This window comes from Gadus macrocephalus, chromosome 12 (genome assembly GCF_031168955.1).
Source record: "Gadus macrocephalus chromosome 12, ASM3116895v1".
In the NCBI taxonomy this organism is placed as follows: domain Eukaryota; kingdom Metazoa; phylum Chordata; class Actinopteri; order Gadiformes; family Gadidae; genus Gadus; species Gadus macrocephalus.
In genome coordinates this window covers 27,034,969-27,052,659 of record NC_082393.1, presented here as the reverse complement: position 1 = coordinate 27,052,659, position 17,691 = coordinate 27,034,969, and the positions used below count along the sequence as shown (strand labels likewise).

Below are 17,691 nucleotides of genomic sequence, written 5' to 3'. Positions count from 1 at the left end.
CAGTAGAGCACAGTGTAAAGCCTGAATCAGACTGTAGTCTACTAGGGGGTTTAACCAGTAGAGCACAGTGTAGAGCCTGAATCAGACTGTAGTCTACTAGGGGGTTTAACCAGTAGAGCACAGTGTAAAGCCTGAATCATACTGTAGTCTACTAAGGGGTTTAACCAGTAGAGCACAGTGTAAAGCCTGAATCAGACTGTAGTCTACTAAGGGGTTTAACCAGTAGAGCACAGTGTAAAGCCTGAATCAGACTGTAGTCTACTAAGGGGTTTAACCAGTAGAGCACAGTGTAAAGCCTGAATCAGACTGTAGTCTACTAAGGGGTTTAACCAGTAGAGCACAGTGTAAAGCCTGAATCAGACTGTAGTCTACTAGGGGGTTTAACCAGTAGAGCACAGTGTAAAGCCTGAATCAGACTGTAGTCTACTAGGGGGTTTAACCAGTAGAGCACAGTGTAAAGCCTGAATCAGACTGTAGTCTACTAGGGGGTTTAACCAGTAGAGCACAGTGTAGAGCCTGAATCAGACTGTAGTCTACTAGGGGGTTTAACCAGTAGAGCACAGTGTAAAGCCTGAATCAGACTGTAGTCTACTAAGGGGTTTAACCAGTCGAGGACAGAGTAAAGCCTGAATCATACTGTAGTCTACTAAGGGGTTTAACCAGTAGAGCACAGTGTAAAGCCTGAATCAGACTGTAGTCTACTAGGGGGTTTAACCAGTAGAGCACAGTGTAAAGCCTGAATCAGACTGTAGTCTACTAGGGGGTTTAACCAGTAGAGCACAGTGTAAAGCCTGAATCAGACTTTAGTCTACTAAGGGGTTTAACCAGTCGAGCACAGTGTAAAGCCTGAATCAGACTGTAGTCTACTAAGGGGTTTAACCAGTCGAGCACAGTGTAAAGCCTGAATCAGACTGTAGTCTACTAAGGGGTTTAACCAGTCGAGCACAGTGTAAAGCCTGAATCAGACTGTAGTCTACTAGGGGGTTTAACCAGTAGAGCACAGTGTAAAGCCTGAATCAGACTGTAGTCTACTAGGGGGTTTAACCAGTAGAGCACAGTGTAAAGCCTGAATCAGACTGTAGTCTACTAGGCGGTTTAACCAGTAGAGCACAGTGTAAAGCCTGAATCAGACTGTAGTCTACTAGGGGGTTTTATCAACGGAATGTGGAAAATATGAACGAGCCTGAAGCACCTCTAGATTCAAATCAAATATTGGGGAAGGGAGCTATGTGAAGACCCAGGGGGACCTTCTACCACGGCCGACTCAACGCATCCCCCTCATCTGGACGGGGCCGCTGTATTGTCCTTGGATTAAATGCTTTTTCCTGCTTGTTATCCAAACCCTCCACCCGTTCCTCTGTTTTCACAGGAGACCAAAGTGTTCCTGGAGATGTCTCTGGAGGTGTGGTACGTACTCATCTCCTCCATCCTCTTGTCCATCCTGAAGTCTCTTTGTGGATGAAACAAGAACAAGCAGCAAGCTAAGAAAAGCTAACCAGGAGACATCTAGTTAGGGTTCAACAATTCACAGGAATGGCTCGGAAAGAATAAAAAAATAGAAATACCAAGCAACTGCAACGACTAATGTAGGTGGCGCTTATCTTGCATATGTCATAAACATACGGCCTGTTAAGCCCTTTGAGACTCTCCTTGTGATTAACGGCTATACAAATAAAATACAATTTAATTTAATTTAGTTTAATTTAATTTAATTTAATCTTGTGCACCATTGCATCAGGGGTTAATATGAGCAAATTCTTTAAATATTTAAGTTAGCTCAGAATGTCCTGCACTAAAATATTCTAATTCAAATTCACAATAAAAAAAAAAAGGTGTTGCCATAGTTAGCTTACTTTACACAAAACACACCCTTTTTGTTGCTTTATTGCTTTTTTTTTTAGAAACACATTTCTAAAGCATTTAGCCGAAGCTGAAGCTCCCCCTCTCCCCCCTCCTCTCTCCCCCCTCCCCTCTCCCCCTCTCCCCCTCTTCCGCTCCCCTCTCCCCCTCTTCCCTCCCCCCTCCCCTCCCCCCCTCTCCCCCTCTTCCGTCTCCCCTCTCCCCCCTCCTCTCTCCCCCCTCCCCTCTCCCCCTCTTCCGCTCCCCTCTCCCCCTCTTCCCCCCCCCTCCCCTTCCCCCCTCCCCCCTCTCCCCCTCTTCCGTCTCCCCTCTCCCCCTCTCCGCCTCTCCCCCTCTCCCCCTCTCTGCCTCTCCCCCTCTCCTCTCTCCCCTCTCCCCTCTCCCCTCTCCCCCACTCCCCCTCTCCTCTCTCCTCTCCTCTCTCCTCTCCCCCTCTCCTCTCTCCCTCTCTCCCCCTCTCTGCCTCTCCCCCTCTCCTCTCTCCCCTCTCCCCTCTCCCCCACTCCCCTTCTCCTCTCTCCTCTCCCCCTCTCCACTCTCCCCTCTCCTCTCCCCCTCTCCTCTCTCCCCCTCTCCACTCTCCCCTCTCTTCTCCCCCTCTCCTCTCTCCCCTCTCCCCCTCCCCTCCTCTCCCCCCCCCCTCCCCTCTCCTCTCTCCCCTCTCCCCCTCTCCCCTCTCCCCTCCCCTCCTCTCCCTCCCCCCCTCTCCCCTCTCCTCTCCCCCCTCTCCCCCTCTCCCCTCTCCCCTCCCCTCCTCTCCCTCCCCCCTCTCCCCCTCTCCCCCAGCACCAACATGGACCTGCGCTTCAGCCTGGCGCTGTGTGACCAGGAGAAGCTGTACCGGCAGGCCCGGCGCCAGCGGGTGATGCTGGGCATCAAGAAGCTGCTGGACATGGAGAAGCCCCGGTTCCTCCCCAGCTCTCCTCAGGAGGTCAGAGCCCAGCAGGGCCTCCAGAGAACACAACACAACGTCTACACATTCACATTCAATTGCATTACTATATTACCAACAAGCATAGAGGGTATTATATTCCAAAGATCAATCCATTTCAATAAGGGTTGGACGGCTCCCACACAGACATGCAGGCAGTAATCTGATGAACATGTTTGAACTCACACTGACTCTAACAACCTCTCGCTATGCGGCCCTTGCTGGTGGTGCTTCCGGTTATATTTTAACCTTATTCCGACTTGAATGCGGACTGAAGTAGGGAGTGCCTATAACTACCGGCTTCGTTTAATTGGGAGGGTGAGGTGAACCAGACAGCCTGGCGGCCATGTTTTCTCCTCGTTGCATCCAGAAGACCCAACCTAAACAAAGCAGGATTAGCACTCTGCTCAAAGGCTGAGTCAAACAAAGGTTTGTTGTCGCTTGAGCCTAAAGCGGGCAAAGGCAGATTTAGTGTAAAGTTCGTGGCGCAACCCAAGTAAGTAATTGAATAATGGAGCAAAGCTGAGCTTGAATGATCTTTCATCATCAAATTCATCGATAACACCATCTTTTAGAAGCAGACACTGTCCACATCAGGCCATAAGTAGAGCATTAGTTCATCTGAACGTAGAACAGCGGTATCTTCTATTGGACATACTCACTTCCTGATTTACTGTCACTTCATTTCCTATGTGCCCATGTCCTATTTCCGACCACTGGGCTGTCCTGTATACTAAAACGATACTGGGAAATGCAAAGGGTCTGTTTCGTAAGGCCTATAGTTAGAACAGTACGATTAGAAAGTGTACATACATATGAATACATGTATATATATATGTCTACTCTGTATATATATGACCATGAGCCACTTTGGCCAGTTGTGCAGTATTTTTAACTCATTGCCCCTTTTCTTGGTTTAGTTAAACCAAAGCTTCCCAGAGGCAGAGAGCAGAACATGACTCAGAACGTGACTCGGGGAAGGTTGGCTGTATTTTGGCTCCTGAACATAAACATTGAACGCTCCTATGGCGAGCGCTCAAAAACAACTGAGTGAGAATGCACGAGTCAAAGGGAACCTGCTACTGCATATGACGCAAGACGGCCCTCTGTTCTCTCAGGAGGAAGTGGTACGGGCTGGAGGAATGCTAGTGGATAGAACAGCAGTATTACAAAATAGTTTACCCTATTGCAATACTGTTCCCCTCAACAGCTGTCGTTCTAACTGTGTGTGTGTTTGTGTGTATGTGTGTGTGTGTCTGTGTGTGTGTGTGTGTGTGTGTGTGTGTGTGTGTGTGTGTGTGTGTGTGTGTGTGTGTGTGTGTGTGTGCGTGCCAGGTGCCTGTGATCGCCATCGTGGGCTCTGGGGGGGGCTTTCGGGCCATGGTGGGCTTCTCGGGCGTGATGAAGGCGCTGTACGAGTCGGGGGTCCTGGACTGTGCCACCTACGTAGCTGGGCTCTCTGGGTCCACATGGTAACACGCACACACACACGCACACACGCACACGCACGCACGCACGCACGCACGCACGCACGCACGCACGCACACACACACACACACACACACACACACACCAACACGAACACGAACACACTCACACTCACACTCACACACACACACACATCCACACAAATACCCATTCACACGTTCTCTACCCACACACACACTAGCTCTCCTTCCTGTATTCCAGGAATGCATCAGCCCATGTATGACTGCTTTAACTTCAATGCTGTGACAGAATCACTTGGCTCTGAATGAATGTGTTGCTACAGGTAGATCGATTCAACCACTGAGTGAGTAAGAAAGAGGGCATTTCTTTGCTCTCTCGCATTCTCTCCGTCAATTTTCATGCTTCCCTTATTGTTCATCTCATTTTCATATGCTTAATTTATTGTTCTTGGATAGAACTATTTTCCACAGTAGACGCACTAGCATTGCTTGTTCAGATCTGATACCTGACGCCACATGGCAACAGTATCTCCAATGATGTGTTGGCTGATTGAAACCTCCTTCGTAGCGTTTGATGCCAGATTACTATCTTCTCTGTGGTTTGTGCCACCAGAGTTCTGTAAGGACGCTCCCTGAAGGCCTGTCTGTTATCACACTGTGGCTTGTTCTAAACCACCGTTTTTATTGTGGGTTCCTAATGTTTACCCCAAAATAACCTATTTATGTTTAGTTCATTATATTAACGGGGAGAAGTCACGCTCGGCTGTTTTCCAAGATAAAGAGAGAGTAGGGTTTAATACAAGCTCATGCAAGGTGTTGCTGCAACATCAAAAGATTCCATGAGAATAACCAGGGAATGTCGACCGTTGGTACGGGGTTTGTGTTCTCCATTGGTCTCCGAGGTGCCAGCATAAGGTTCTCTTATATCGTGTCTATTCGGACGCTGTTCAGTAGGAGGCACTTTGTCTCCCCCCTGCAGGTCCATGCTGTACTCCCCCTGACCTCCCCCTTCGTCTCCCCCCTGCAGGTACATGTCCATGCTGTACTCCCCCTGACCTCCCCCTTCGTCTCCCCCCTGCAGGTACATGTCCATGCTCTACTCCCACCCAGAGTTCCCGGCCAAGGGGCCGGCGGACATCAACCAGGAGCTGATGCAGAGCGTGAGCAGCAACCCGCTGCGGCTGCTGCTGCCCCAGCACCTCAGCAGCTACGTCCAGGCGCTGTGGACCAAGAAGGCGGCCGGTCAGCCCGTCACCTTCACCGACATCTTCGGCATGCTCATCGGGGAGACGCTGGTCCGCGGGGTGAGCGTTGGTCTCTCCTCCGTTCTCTCTTTCTGACGGCCGTTGGCTTTAGAGCAACCCTTCCCTGCGGACTAGCCTCTAAAATCCTGGTGTTATCTCCTGTTTCCTGTCCGTCTGCACAAGTCTTCATTTCCTCTGGTGCTTGCTGTGGCTGCCCTCGCTCTCTGCCTCGTTCTCTCTCTGTTCTCTCTCTGTTCTCTCTCTGCTCTCTGTTCTCTCTCTGTTCTCTGTTCTCTCTCTGTTCTCTCTCTGTTCTCTCTCTGTTCTCTCACTGCTCTCTGTTCCCTCTCTGTTCTCTCTCTGTTCTCTCTCTGTTCTCTCTCTGCTCTCTGTTCTCTCTGTTCTCTCTCTGGTCTCTCACTGTTCTCTGTTCTCTCTCTGTTCTCTCTCTGTTCTCTCTGTTCTCTCTCTGTTCTCTGTTCTCTCTCTGTTCTCTCTCTGTTCTCTCTCTGTTCTCTCTATGTTCTCTCACTGTTCTCTGTTCTCTCTCTGTTCTCTCTCTGCCTCGTTCTCTCTCTGTTCTCTCTCTGTTCTCTCTCTGCCTCGTTCTCTCTCTGTTCTCTCTCTGTTCTCTCTCTGCTCTCTGTTCCCTCTCTGTTCTCTCTCTGTTCTCTCTCTGTTCTCTCTCTGCTCTCTGTTCTCTCTGTTCTCTCTCTGGTCTCTCACTGTTCTCTGTTCTCTCTCTGTTCTCTCTCTGTTCTCTCTGTTCTCTCTCTGTTCTCTGTTCTCTCTCTGTTCTCTCTCTGTTCTCTCTCTGTTCTCTCTATGTTCTCTCACTGTTCTCTGTTCTCTCTCTGTTCTCTCTCTGCCTCGTTCTCTCTCTGTTCTCTCTCTGTTCTCTCTCTGCTCTCTGTTCTCTCTCTGTTCTCTGTTCTCTCTCTGTTCTCTCTCTGTTCTCTCTCTGTTCTCTCACTGTTCTCTGTTCTCTCTCTGTTCTCTCTCTGCCTCGTTCTCTCTCTGTTCTCTCTCTGTTCTCTCTCTGCTCTCTGTTCCCTCTCTGTTCTCTCTCTGTTCTCTCTCTGTTCTCTCTCTGCTCTCTGTTCTCTCTCTGTTCTCTCTCTGTTCTCTCACTGTTCTCTGTTCTCTCTCTGTTCTCTCTCTGTTCTCTCTGTTCTCTGTTCTCTCTCTGTTCTCTCTCTGTTCTCTCTCTGTTCTCTCTATGTTCTCTCACTGTTCTCTGTTCTCTCTCTGTTCTCTCTCTGCCTCGTTCTCTCTCTGTTCTCTCTCTGTTCTCTCTCTGCTCTCTGTTCTCTCTCTGTTCTCTCTCTGCTCTCTGTTCCCTCTCTGTTCTCTCTCTGTTCTCTCTCTGTTCTCTCTCTGCTCTCTGTTCTCTCTATGTTCTCTCTCTGTTCTCTCTCTGTTCTCTCTCTGTTCTCTCACTGTTCTCTGTTCTCTCTCTGCCTCGTTCTCTCTCTGTTCTCTCTCTGTTCTCTCTCTGTTCTCTCTCTGTTCTCTCTCTGTTCCCTCTCTGTTCTCTCTCTGCTCTCTGTTCCCTCTCTGTTCCCTCTCTGTTCCCTCTCTGTTACCTCTCTGTTCTCTCTCTGTTCTCTCTCTGTTCTCTCTCTGTTCTCTCTCTGTTCTCTCACTGTTCTCTGTTCTCTCTCTGTTGTCTCTCTGTTCTCTCACTGTTCTCTCACTGTTCTCTCACTGTTCTCTGTTCTCTCTCTGTTCCCTCACCATTATATTAGTGTTTCCCCCATGTTCACACAGCAGCGGCGCGCCAGCGCTGCTGAATTTTCTCTGCCGCTGCAATAAAAATCCTTATCCTAATTTTATTTTTTTACGTAGCTCCTTTTAGAAAATGTACAGCGCGTAACGTCAATTGCGCAGCACGCGGCACATCGTCACGTAACCAACATCAAAGAAGGAAAATACACAGCGAGTGTGGCAGTTGTAGGCAGTAGGCTACCCTACACGGTTGCAAAGTTACATTGATTCTAGCAGTAGCGAGTGAAGCGGAAGATCGAAGAAAGAAGGAAAGAGAGAGACAGACAGAGAGAGAGAGAGAGACAGACAGAGAGAGAGAGAGAGAGAAAGTAAGTTGCTAAAATGTGTCGCTACATGACCACCAGTGTTAAAAACCCTCTGAGCCCAATCATTTTATTGTATCTATAAACCGCAACCTCCGTGCCGTTTTTCCTCTAGTATTGTGTGTGTGTGTGTGTGTGTGTAGGCCTATGTGTGTGTGTGCGTGTTGTCGCTCTTTTTGGGATCACTCATAGCCTTTACAGGAGCTTATATCCAGTCAGGAATTTATAGCCTAGGTATTTTCGGGAACTTTGAAAAATGAATCCATACTGTTAGATCCGATGTTGTTCTTTATTGCCATATAAAATCTGTTTTCATCGCGTATTTTAGTTAGGGATTTATGCTAATCGCCTGTAAGCATGTGGTCATTAGCATAAATGCAGGGAAAAACCTAAGGACTTCTTAAAAGATCATGAATAGTTTCTATTATGTATAACTTATATTTATTTTATAATTTTCTCATCACTTTTTGACTCCCAAGACTAAGAAGAAGTGTTTTAAGCAATAACAAGCTTATCATCGCTCTCTTGTCCTCTTCCCCTGACTCTCACTGTCTCACAAAGGAGCTGAGCTCACCTGAGGTCTATTTGTAGTGCTAAGGCTCACACTGATTGGTATTCAATTAGCTTTATTTTTTATTTTTCATGTGTGTGAGTCTGTGTTCTTTTCAAATTTTAGTTAGGTTTATAATTTAAAAAGATGTGTTTTGCCCATTGTTGCAGGAGATTTCATTTTTGAACAAAGTGTCTTATGTAAAAAACAGTTATGCTTTGGGCATAGCAACCATGTTTAGTGTTTAAGCATTAGGCAAAAATCTATAAATAAATTGTGCAAATTATATTTGCGTTGTGGCATTTTTTGTTTAAATATTACTGTACAAAAATATAAAAATCTGTAAATGAAGACACAAAAGGCAAAGTTACAACACCAATAATCCCATCTACAGTAATACACAGGACTGTTTGAATAGGATTTAAGTGCATATTCTCCTCTCAAAGTGCACCAGATTCATGCATTCCAATGTAAAGGGTACAATTTTTTTTCGAAAGGGTACAAACATTTTTCACACACACACACACACACACACACACACACACATACACACACACACACACACACACACACACACACACACACACACACACACACACACACACACACACACACACACACACACACACACGCCCACACACACCAATAATACCGCTGTGCTGTGTTCCAGAGGATGGACTCCACTCTGACAGACATGCAGCAGAAGGTGGGCGAGGCGCAGTGCCCTCTGCCCCTGTTCACCTGCCTCCACGTGAAGCCTGACGTGTCCGAGCTCATGTTTGCAGGCGAGTCGATCGTTAATAATATTATTGTTTTGCAAATGTGATGATTTGGTGCACCGGAGTAAGAACTGCACGATGAATTTAATATTAATCGAAATTTAGATTTTATACATATAGTTTATCTATATCGGTGCAGCCCAGCGGCTGTCACCAAACCAACGGCCATCTCCATTCACATGGAGCATATTCTCTGGAAAGGTCAAGAAAGAAATTTCAGTGGAATGACACCGGGCGTGTTTATAAATACCACAAACATCCTGGAAGGTTCCCTGTGAGCCCTGAACCTTGAATGGGGCTCACTCGATGCAGACGTGAGCGAGGGGGAGTCACCACAGGGCCCCCCTGCCTCCACCCTCTCCACTCTCAGAATGGACCTCGCTTTGGGATGAGCAGAAAATGATCCGCTCAACATGACACACACTCTGTGAGTGTGTGTCGATCATGTGTGTTTGCACACAGAATATAATTATTTCAATGATATGTATTTGAAATATAAAAAAGTGTCCTCAGACAATCTCAGAGGAGAGGAAAATGAGTAATACAAAGTAAGAGAAACAGAAAGAAAGGAAACAAACAATAACTGGAGGAGCTGGCGAGACCTTGAAACGGCCTGCTATTTAAAAGTCATCACCACATTATATGTCAACATTATAAATGCAGATGATTATTATGTGAGTTTTGTGGTGTTTTGACTCACCTTGAGGCGTTGCCCACAGACTGGGTGGAGTTCAGCCCCTATGAAATCGGCATGGCGAAATACGGGACCTTCATGACCCCTGACCTGTTCGGGAGCAAGTTCTTCATGGGGTCGGTGGTGAAGAAGTACAACGAGAACCCTCTGCACTTCCTTATGGGTAAGAAACACACACACACACACACACACACACACACACACACACACACACACACACACACACACACACACACACACACACACACACACGCACGTAGGGAGTATGGGGGTTGTGGCCTTCCCGGCTTGCCTCTTCCACAGATACATGCACCAATATGACGTGTTGGGTGGATGTCTGGTGTTTGTAGGTGTGTGGGGCAGTGCCTTCTCCATCCTGTTCAACCGCGTGCTGGGGGTGAAAGACACAGCGGGCGGCAGTACCATGGAGGAGGAGCTCGGTACAGTTCCTCGTTCCTCACTCTGTGTTCCAGGGCGCTAAGGTGTCGTTCTCGTAGATAACTGCACTCACTTTGCATTTTTCTTTTGCAAGCATGGCGATGAAAAGTCCCCTTAATCATGCATGGATATTCTTTGGAAGAGATATTTGTGTTTGCGACACTCTGGCCGTGACGCATTTTTACCACAGTTTACATTTTCCATGACCCCTTTCGTGGCAACGCCTCACGCCAAAGCCTTTGTTGTCCGGTGACAAATGAGCCAATCAGAGAGGAGATAACAGATATCAGCCTTTCACCTGAGATCGTTTGTAAGGTGTTGGGTGTCAGAAGATGACATTTTGTTGTGATACTGTATGTAAACATTCACACTTGCACGGCGCTTCAATGCAACGTCACAAAATACTAAATGCAACACATTCATTCATAGGTTTGAGGGTCTGGTTCTCATGTGTGTGAGTCTCTTCCATTAAGAGAATGATGTTATTTTAATATAATGGACAAGCAAAGCCTTAATCTCCAATAATGTGTATGTAGTCATGCATGATGAAACAAATGTTGTAAAAGCCCCTGAAGAGTGAATACTGAACGCTTGTTCTCACAGAACAGATAAGGCCACGGCACATCGTGGGAGAGGACAGCATGGACAACGAAGAGGAGACGCATAAAGGTGAGCAAGCAGCACACATCACCCCCAGAGGACCAGCCAGAGGACCCCCAGAGGACACCCCCAGAGGACACCCCCAGAGGACACCCCCAGAGCACACCCCCAGAGACCCCCCAGAGGACCCCCCAGAGCACACCCCAGCACATATCACCCCCAAAACACCCTGTAGAGTTAAGGGTCCCTTTACTTTAAGTGTCCTCAGTGTAGAGTTAAGGGTCCCTTTACTTTAAGTGTCCTCAGTGTAGAGTTAAGGGCCCCTTTACATTAAAGTGTCCTCAGTGTAGAGTTAAGGGTCCCTTTACATTAAAGTGTCCTCAGTGTAGAGTTAAGGGTCCCTTTACATTAAAGTGTCCTCAGTGTAGAGTTAAGGGTCCCTTTACATTAAAGTGTCCTCAGTGTAGAGTTAAGGGTCCCTTTACATTAACGTGTAGATTTGGTTCAATAGAAAAGGGAAAACGATAAATGTTTATTCAGTCAGTTGATGCAAGTTACAAGCAGATTATCAAGACTTGTTTTACCTGTATTTCCTTTCCACGTTAACATTCTTTGTGTGCTAATCAGTAACGAAATCTATTTAGTTTCAGTGTGATGTCAATGGTTATTAAGAGCATACAGGGTATGTATTGAAATAATACAGACGGACAAAGGCAGGGGAAGAGGTAAGGAGCAGAAACAGGGGATGACGGCCAGACCTCTTGTTGTGAAACTAACATCCAGTGGCTCATCGTTCCTTCCATAGTCCGCACATGCTTTCAAATGGACTGATTCAGTGTTATGAATAGTTGATTCACTGGTTGACATTAACATCCCTGTCCAAACATTGTTAACCTGTAGAGGGTTGTTCCCATAAACATACACACTTTGGGCATTTCCTTTGAATACTTTATTGTGAAAAAGGAAAGGTCTAAGGTTTACAGGAGCAAGTGAAATGATTCCTTTGCTGATATTTCTTACTGCGCACACAGCTTACAATCACGGTTTCACAACCTTCCTCTGATACAGCCTTCAGTCTGACTGCTCGGTAGATCCGGAGAGCGGGAGGGATCTGCTGAACGCTGTGATGAGGGAGGGGGGGTTGTTTGCAACTGAGAAATGTACCCAACATGATACAGGACCATCTTATCAGAGCTTGCGTCCCTTTTTTGGGACGGGGAGTGTTGCAGAACAAACCCCAACCTGCCCCCAGTGATCTGGGGGAACGTAGTGCTCCAGCGAGGTCTCCCAGTATATATTCCCAGTTGTGTGTATCTGCTGTGCAGGGGGCAGTGAGAACCAGCAGGCTGAAGAGGAGTTCCACCGGAACGCTCAGGACAGCTGGGGCAAGAGGATGATCACCTCCCTGTTCAGCGAGTCGGCCATATTCAACACACGAGAGGGCCGAGCTGGGAAGGTGCTCCATCTTACCTCAGACCATCTCATCTCTTATTTTATGAACGTTTTGATTGGCCGTGAATAGTCGGCTCCACCCACCTGAAGGCTCTTCAGGTGTTAAAGGGGAGGAGCCTCCGCTGAGTCTGGTCCAACAGGTGAGGTGGGGTGAGAGTTTATAGACCGTGAGGAACAACACGCGAATGGCACTCGAGCAGAGCTACTATTGGACATTTATTAATAGCCATACACCAATCCCACTAGGACACTGACTATCCAAATAGTATGAAGGGACGTTCATTCATAAACCCATTAGCTACGGCTTATAAGAAGAAAACCCCACTCGTGTAGTTTGATTTGGATTGTCAACATATCTATTTTAATCTTTTCTTAATCCAAACAAAATTTATTTGATCTAGTCTAAACCAAACTCAACTACACTAGACCAAACTAAACTAAAGTAAAATGATCTCATCTAATCTAACCAAAATTATCGAATATAGTCTACTATTAATTCTCAACCAGTGATTTTCATTCTGTGGTATATAATAATAAATAATATAATAATAATATAATAATTGAAAGTTGAATGTTTTGGAAAACCTTGAAACTAAGTAAACTTAACGTAGTCTATTCCATCCCCATTATAACCCCTGTCGATCCAGTGTAATACATAACCTGATCTAGTCTAGTCTAACATGTTATCTAAGTACAACACTTAAGTAGTAGGGCTGTTTAGCGTATCATGTGATAGACCCACATGACCCATTAACCATCTTAAAGGTGACCAATCAGCGTCCTTCCTGTCTGTGCTCCCCGCCCCCCTCAGGTCCATAACTTCATGCTGGGCCTGGCCCTGAACACCAGCATCCCCTACACTCCCTTCAACGAGTTCTTCTGCAACGGCACGGCCCCAGAGGACGAGGTGGACGCCGTCACCGGTGAGCCCCGGTCCACGGAGTCAGCGAGGTCCTCTGAATCAGAGCCGCCCGTGCTGAGGCCATCTGGGACAGACTAACACATGGGACACTTTGGGGGGTTTTACAGGACTAAGTGTCACAGATGATTAACCTGACATGTTCTCCCAGACCCTGATGAGTTTGTGCGCATCTACGAGCCTCTGGATGTGAAGAGCAAAAAGATCCACGTGGTGGACAGCGGCCTGACCTACAACCTCCCCTTCCCCCTCATCCTGCGGCCGCAGCGTGGCGTCGACCTCATCATCTCCTTCGACTTCTCCGCCCGGCCCAGCGACTCCAGCCCGCCCTTCAAGGTGCTTCCTACTGAGTGGATGTTCCGCAGCTCTGACTCAGGCCGCTGGGTAGTGTTGTATGGGTTGGCATTATCTTTCTTTTCGTTGTCCGGCCCAAAGCACACAGATGTTTCGGGAAAGACGCAAAATAATGTTTGAGTCCCATACAAAGCGGGCCAAAGAAAACCCCGGCTCCATCCAGCCATGAGCTCTCTCTGTAAACAGTAATATCAGCCTGTCTCTCGTTCGGTTGTGCTACAAATGTGAACTGCAATTCATGCTGTGGGCTTTGTGCTTGAGGGGAGACAATGGTGGTCGTTCTATGAATCAACAGTGGTGTCTTTTCCGTAATGTCTCAGGAGCTCCTATTGGCAGAGAAGTGGGCTCGGATGAACAAGCTGCCTTTTCCCAAGATCGACTCCAAGGTGTTTGACCGGGAAGGTCTGAAGGAATGCTACGTGTTCAAGCCCGGGAAGGGTGAGAGGAACTGCCCCACGATCCTCCACTTCGTCCTGGTCAACATCAACTTCAGAGAATTCAAGGCCCCTGGTAAGTTTCACATAAGCTCTGGAAATGTCGATGTGTGGAGGGAAAATGTTGAAATCTGGGGCAGCGGATATAATTATGGTCTGTCCTGCAGCGCTGAGGCAGCCCTGCTCTACTCTGATTCCGGTATCTCTTTTTATTTGGTCACTGCATTCCTCTTTGGTAGATCACAGAGCTTACATAGGGAAAGTCACGTGTCTGGATGTATATACTAGTATGTGTATACTGGTACATACGTGGGTGTGTGTGTGTTTGTGCTTGTGTATGAGTGCGTGTGTGTGTGTGTGTGTGTTTGGTGTCAGTGTGGCCAGGTGCAGTGCAGAAGGTCTCACTGCACTGTGGATAAACAAACCATAAATCCTGAGCGTTCACCGTCCGAGTGCTGATGCTCCTCCCTGGTGGAGGGAAGGCCAGGAATGTTGAACACTATAACATCTTAATGGCTGTTATTTAAATGATAATCCTCTTCAACTGACAAATAATATGTTTGTGGTGATGAGGTACAGATGTGAAAATTGAAGCTGGCGTAAGTTATTTTTTCATTAAATATGGAAGACATGACACGCTGCTCATTTTAACATCCAGGCATTTATGATTATGTTTTACGGGAAGGCAGCTAAAGGAAAAATAGTGTTCAGCTTCCACACAGGATTCCCTTTCAGGATAAATATGCCAGTCCATATTTGGTCACAGGTCCACACTCCCTCCCTCCCTCCCTCCCTCCCTCCCTCCCTCCCTCCCTCCCTCACGTTTGAATCCTTATCATAGCCCAGGGTAAATGCTGTGTCACCAATGCCATTTGATTAATTTCACTGTAGCACTGCATGGCTACATTTCATTGATACTCCGTGGCCCAGGTAGGCCTGTCTGTGTACCGCCGGTGGGTGCAGGTGGCTTCTTGAGGAACACTGTGTTCTGCTCTGTCCTTTCTAAAGGAGTTCCCAGAGAGACGGAAAAGGAGAAGGAATATTCAGACTTTGACATCTTCGACGACCCGGAGACGCCGTACTCCACGTTCAACTTCCAGTACTCGAACCAGGCCTTCTCCCAGCTGCACGACCTCATGGAGTTCAACACACTCAACAACCTGGAGGTGAGCGGCTGGTCCTCGTCTGGGTGAGGGGGGCAGACCTCTCCGTCTGGGTGGGGGGGAGGGGGGCTGCAGACCTCTCCGTCTGGGCAGAGGGGGGGTGCAGACCTCACCGTCTGGTGGGGGGGGGACGAGGCAGACGCTGCAGAAGGCACAGGGCCCATCAGAGGCCCTCATTGTTTCATGATAATACAGAGAACGGTAGGAAGATGTGTGTGATAATGATGATGATGAGGAGTATGATGAGGATGATGAGGAAGAGGAGGTGACGGACCAGAAGGATGATCAGGGAAAAGTTGGACCTTCCGTGGAATTCTATTATTCAATCTTTATGTAAGGGCGACTGGTGTTACGTGGACCTGTGTCTGCAATAAAGCCATAAATATATTTAACAGTGAAACAAAGTTAAAGGGTCACGTGTCCTTAACACACACACACACACACACACCCACACACACACACACACACACACACACACACACACACACACACACACACACACACACACACACACACACACACACACACACACACACACACACACACACACACATGAACCCAACCACACAAAAACACACACACATCACCCGCCCACACCCACACACACACACACACACACACAAACACACACACACACACACACACACACACACACACACACACACACACACACACACGCACCCGCCCACACACACACGCACGCACGCACGCACGCACGCACCCGCACGCACGCACGCACGCACCCGCCCACCCACCCACACACACACACACACACACACACACACACACACACACACACACACACACACACACACACACACACACACACACACACAGACAGGTTCTCCGGTACTTAGTTGTCATTTGACATGCTGTCACCGTGACCTTCATGTGCTGTAGACCTCTGTCATGACAGCGTGTTGCCAGGTAACCCGAGTGGGGCGTGGCATGTCACCGGAGCGTGTGAAAGGGTTTTTACGTTACTCAAGGAGCTCTGAATGTCAGCTCGGTATCCTCCTACGGAACGTGCTCAGTGTTTGTACAGTGCGTCCTTTCGTGCGGGCAACAAATATAACCTTTACACAGGAAGCAACACAAAGGCTGGGTGTTTGGGGAGATTACCGTAGAACAAGGCATCGGCTAAACAGCGACACATCGAAAATATGTCCCATTTGGACACGTCAATCCGCGGAATAAATAGAAGGACTCTCATAAGATACACCGTCACTGACGGGAGGGAGAACCATCACATGGCCAAGACACACACAAACACACACGCACACACACACAAACACGCATGCAGTGTATTCCGTACCTCTGTGTGTGTGTGTGTGTGCGTAGAGTTCATTATGGAGACCCTGCTGTGCTTTCCAGGTGATAAAGGACGCCATAAAGGACCGCATCGTGCACCGGAAGGAGAGCCCAGCGAGCTGCGCCGTCTCCCTGTCCCTCGACGAGATCCACAACAAGAAGTTCCTGAAGCGAGCTGCGCCCAAAGCCCTCTAGAGCCCCGAGGGGGGGCTGCGTAGGGCTGCACTTCACGATACTTCTTAGAGTGTCCTGTGTTTAGTATTTTCGTTTTGGAAAATGTGATCACTTTGTAAACCTTTTTTTGTGTGTAAAATGTGAATGGTCAGGAGCCTGAGGTCTGTCAGTCTGCCTCCTCTTCAGGATGACGTTCAGGGCCCTCACTCAATAACATGCTGGGTGAGTCATCCAAACAGGCAGAGCAGTTTAAACATGCACCGGAGTCCCTCTCACCCGGAAGTTTGTTTGATGGCAACCCCTAAACACACCAAGAGCAATCTCCACCATGTTTACTCACCTAAAGCAAAGGAGTGCCCCGCCCCCGCCCCCGCCCCCGCCTTTATCTGCTGGGTGTGTCTGTCATTAGGAAGCCAATGTTTTATGAAGCACAACACGACTGGAAGGCATAGCAACGGTCCCCTCTCCCTGCTGCTGCTCTAGCTCCTCCACCACGGGGCAGTCCCTCTCTCTCTCTGACCCCCTCCACCAGGGGGCGGTCTCTCTCTGACCCCCTCCACCACGGGGCAGTCCCTCTCTCTCTCTGACCCCCTCCACCACGGGGCGGTCCCTCTCTCTCTCTGACCCCCTCCACCACGGGGCAGTCCCTCTCTCTCTCTGACCCCCTCCACCACGGGGCGGTCTCTCTCTGACCCCCTCCACCACGGGGCGGTCCCTCTCTCTCTCTGACCCCCTCCACCACGGGGCGGTCTCTCTCTGACCCCCTCCACCACGGGGCGGTCCCTCTCTCTCTCTGACCCCCTCCACCACGGGGCGGTCTCTCTCTGACCCCCTCCACCACGGGGCGGTCCCTCTCTCTCTCTGACCCCCTCCACCAGGGGGCGGTCTCTCTCTGACCCCCTCCACCACGGGGCGGTCCCTCTCTCTCTCTGACCCCCTCCACCAGGGGGCGGTCTCTCTCTGACCCCCTCCACCACGGGGCGGTCCCTCTCTCTCTCTGACCCCCTCCACCAGGGGGCGGTCTCTCTCTGACCCCCTCCACCAGGGGGCGGTCTCTCTCTGACCCCCTCCACCAGGGGGCAGTCCCTCTCTCTCTCTGACCCCCTCCACCGCGGGGCAGTCCCTCTCTCTCTCTGACCCCCTCCACCAGGGGGCGGTCCCTCTCTCTCTCTGACCCCCTCCACCAGGGGGCGGTCTCTCTCTGACCCCCTCCACCAGGGGGCGGTCTCTCTCTGACCCCCTCCACCACG

The 17,691-nt window shown here is 48.9% G+C and overlaps 1 protein-coding gene across 1 annotated transcript in view; it reads left to right on the top strand.

The window, feature by feature from the left end:
• LOC132469648 (cytosolic phospholipase A2-like) overlaps nt 1-17,019 on the top strand; it is a 22,316-nt gene extending 5,297 nt beyond the window's left edge. The window contains exons 6-19 of the mRNA XM_060067642.1: nt 1,370-1,407; nt 2,647-2,791; nt 4,127-4,263; nt 5,321-5,543; nt 8,794-8,908; nt 9,622-9,759; nt 9,947-10,036; nt 10,638-10,703; nt 11,960-12,090; nt 12,898-13,009; nt 13,157-13,341; nt 13,680-13,869; nt 14,802-14,959; nt 16,331-17,019. Of these exons, the coding sequence (XP_059923625.1) occupies nt 1,370-1,407; nt 2,647-2,791; nt 4,127-4,263; nt 5,321-5,543; nt 8,794-8,908; nt 9,622-9,759; nt 9,947-10,036; nt 10,638-10,703; nt 11,960-12,090; nt 12,898-13,009; nt 13,157-13,341; nt 13,680-13,869; nt 14,802-14,959; nt 16,331-16,462 (1,860 nt within the window). The 3' untranslated portion in view covers nt 16,463-17,019. The remainder of the gene's footprint in view (nt 1-1,369; nt 1,408-2,646; nt 2,792-4,126; nt 4,264-5,320; nt 5,544-8,793; nt 8,909-9,621; nt 9,760-9,946; nt 10,037-10,637; nt 10,704-11,959; nt 12,091-12,897; nt 13,010-13,156; nt 13,342-13,679; nt 13,870-14,801; nt 14,960-16,330) is intronic.
• The last annotated feature ends 672 nt before the right edge of the window (nt 17,020-17,691 follow it).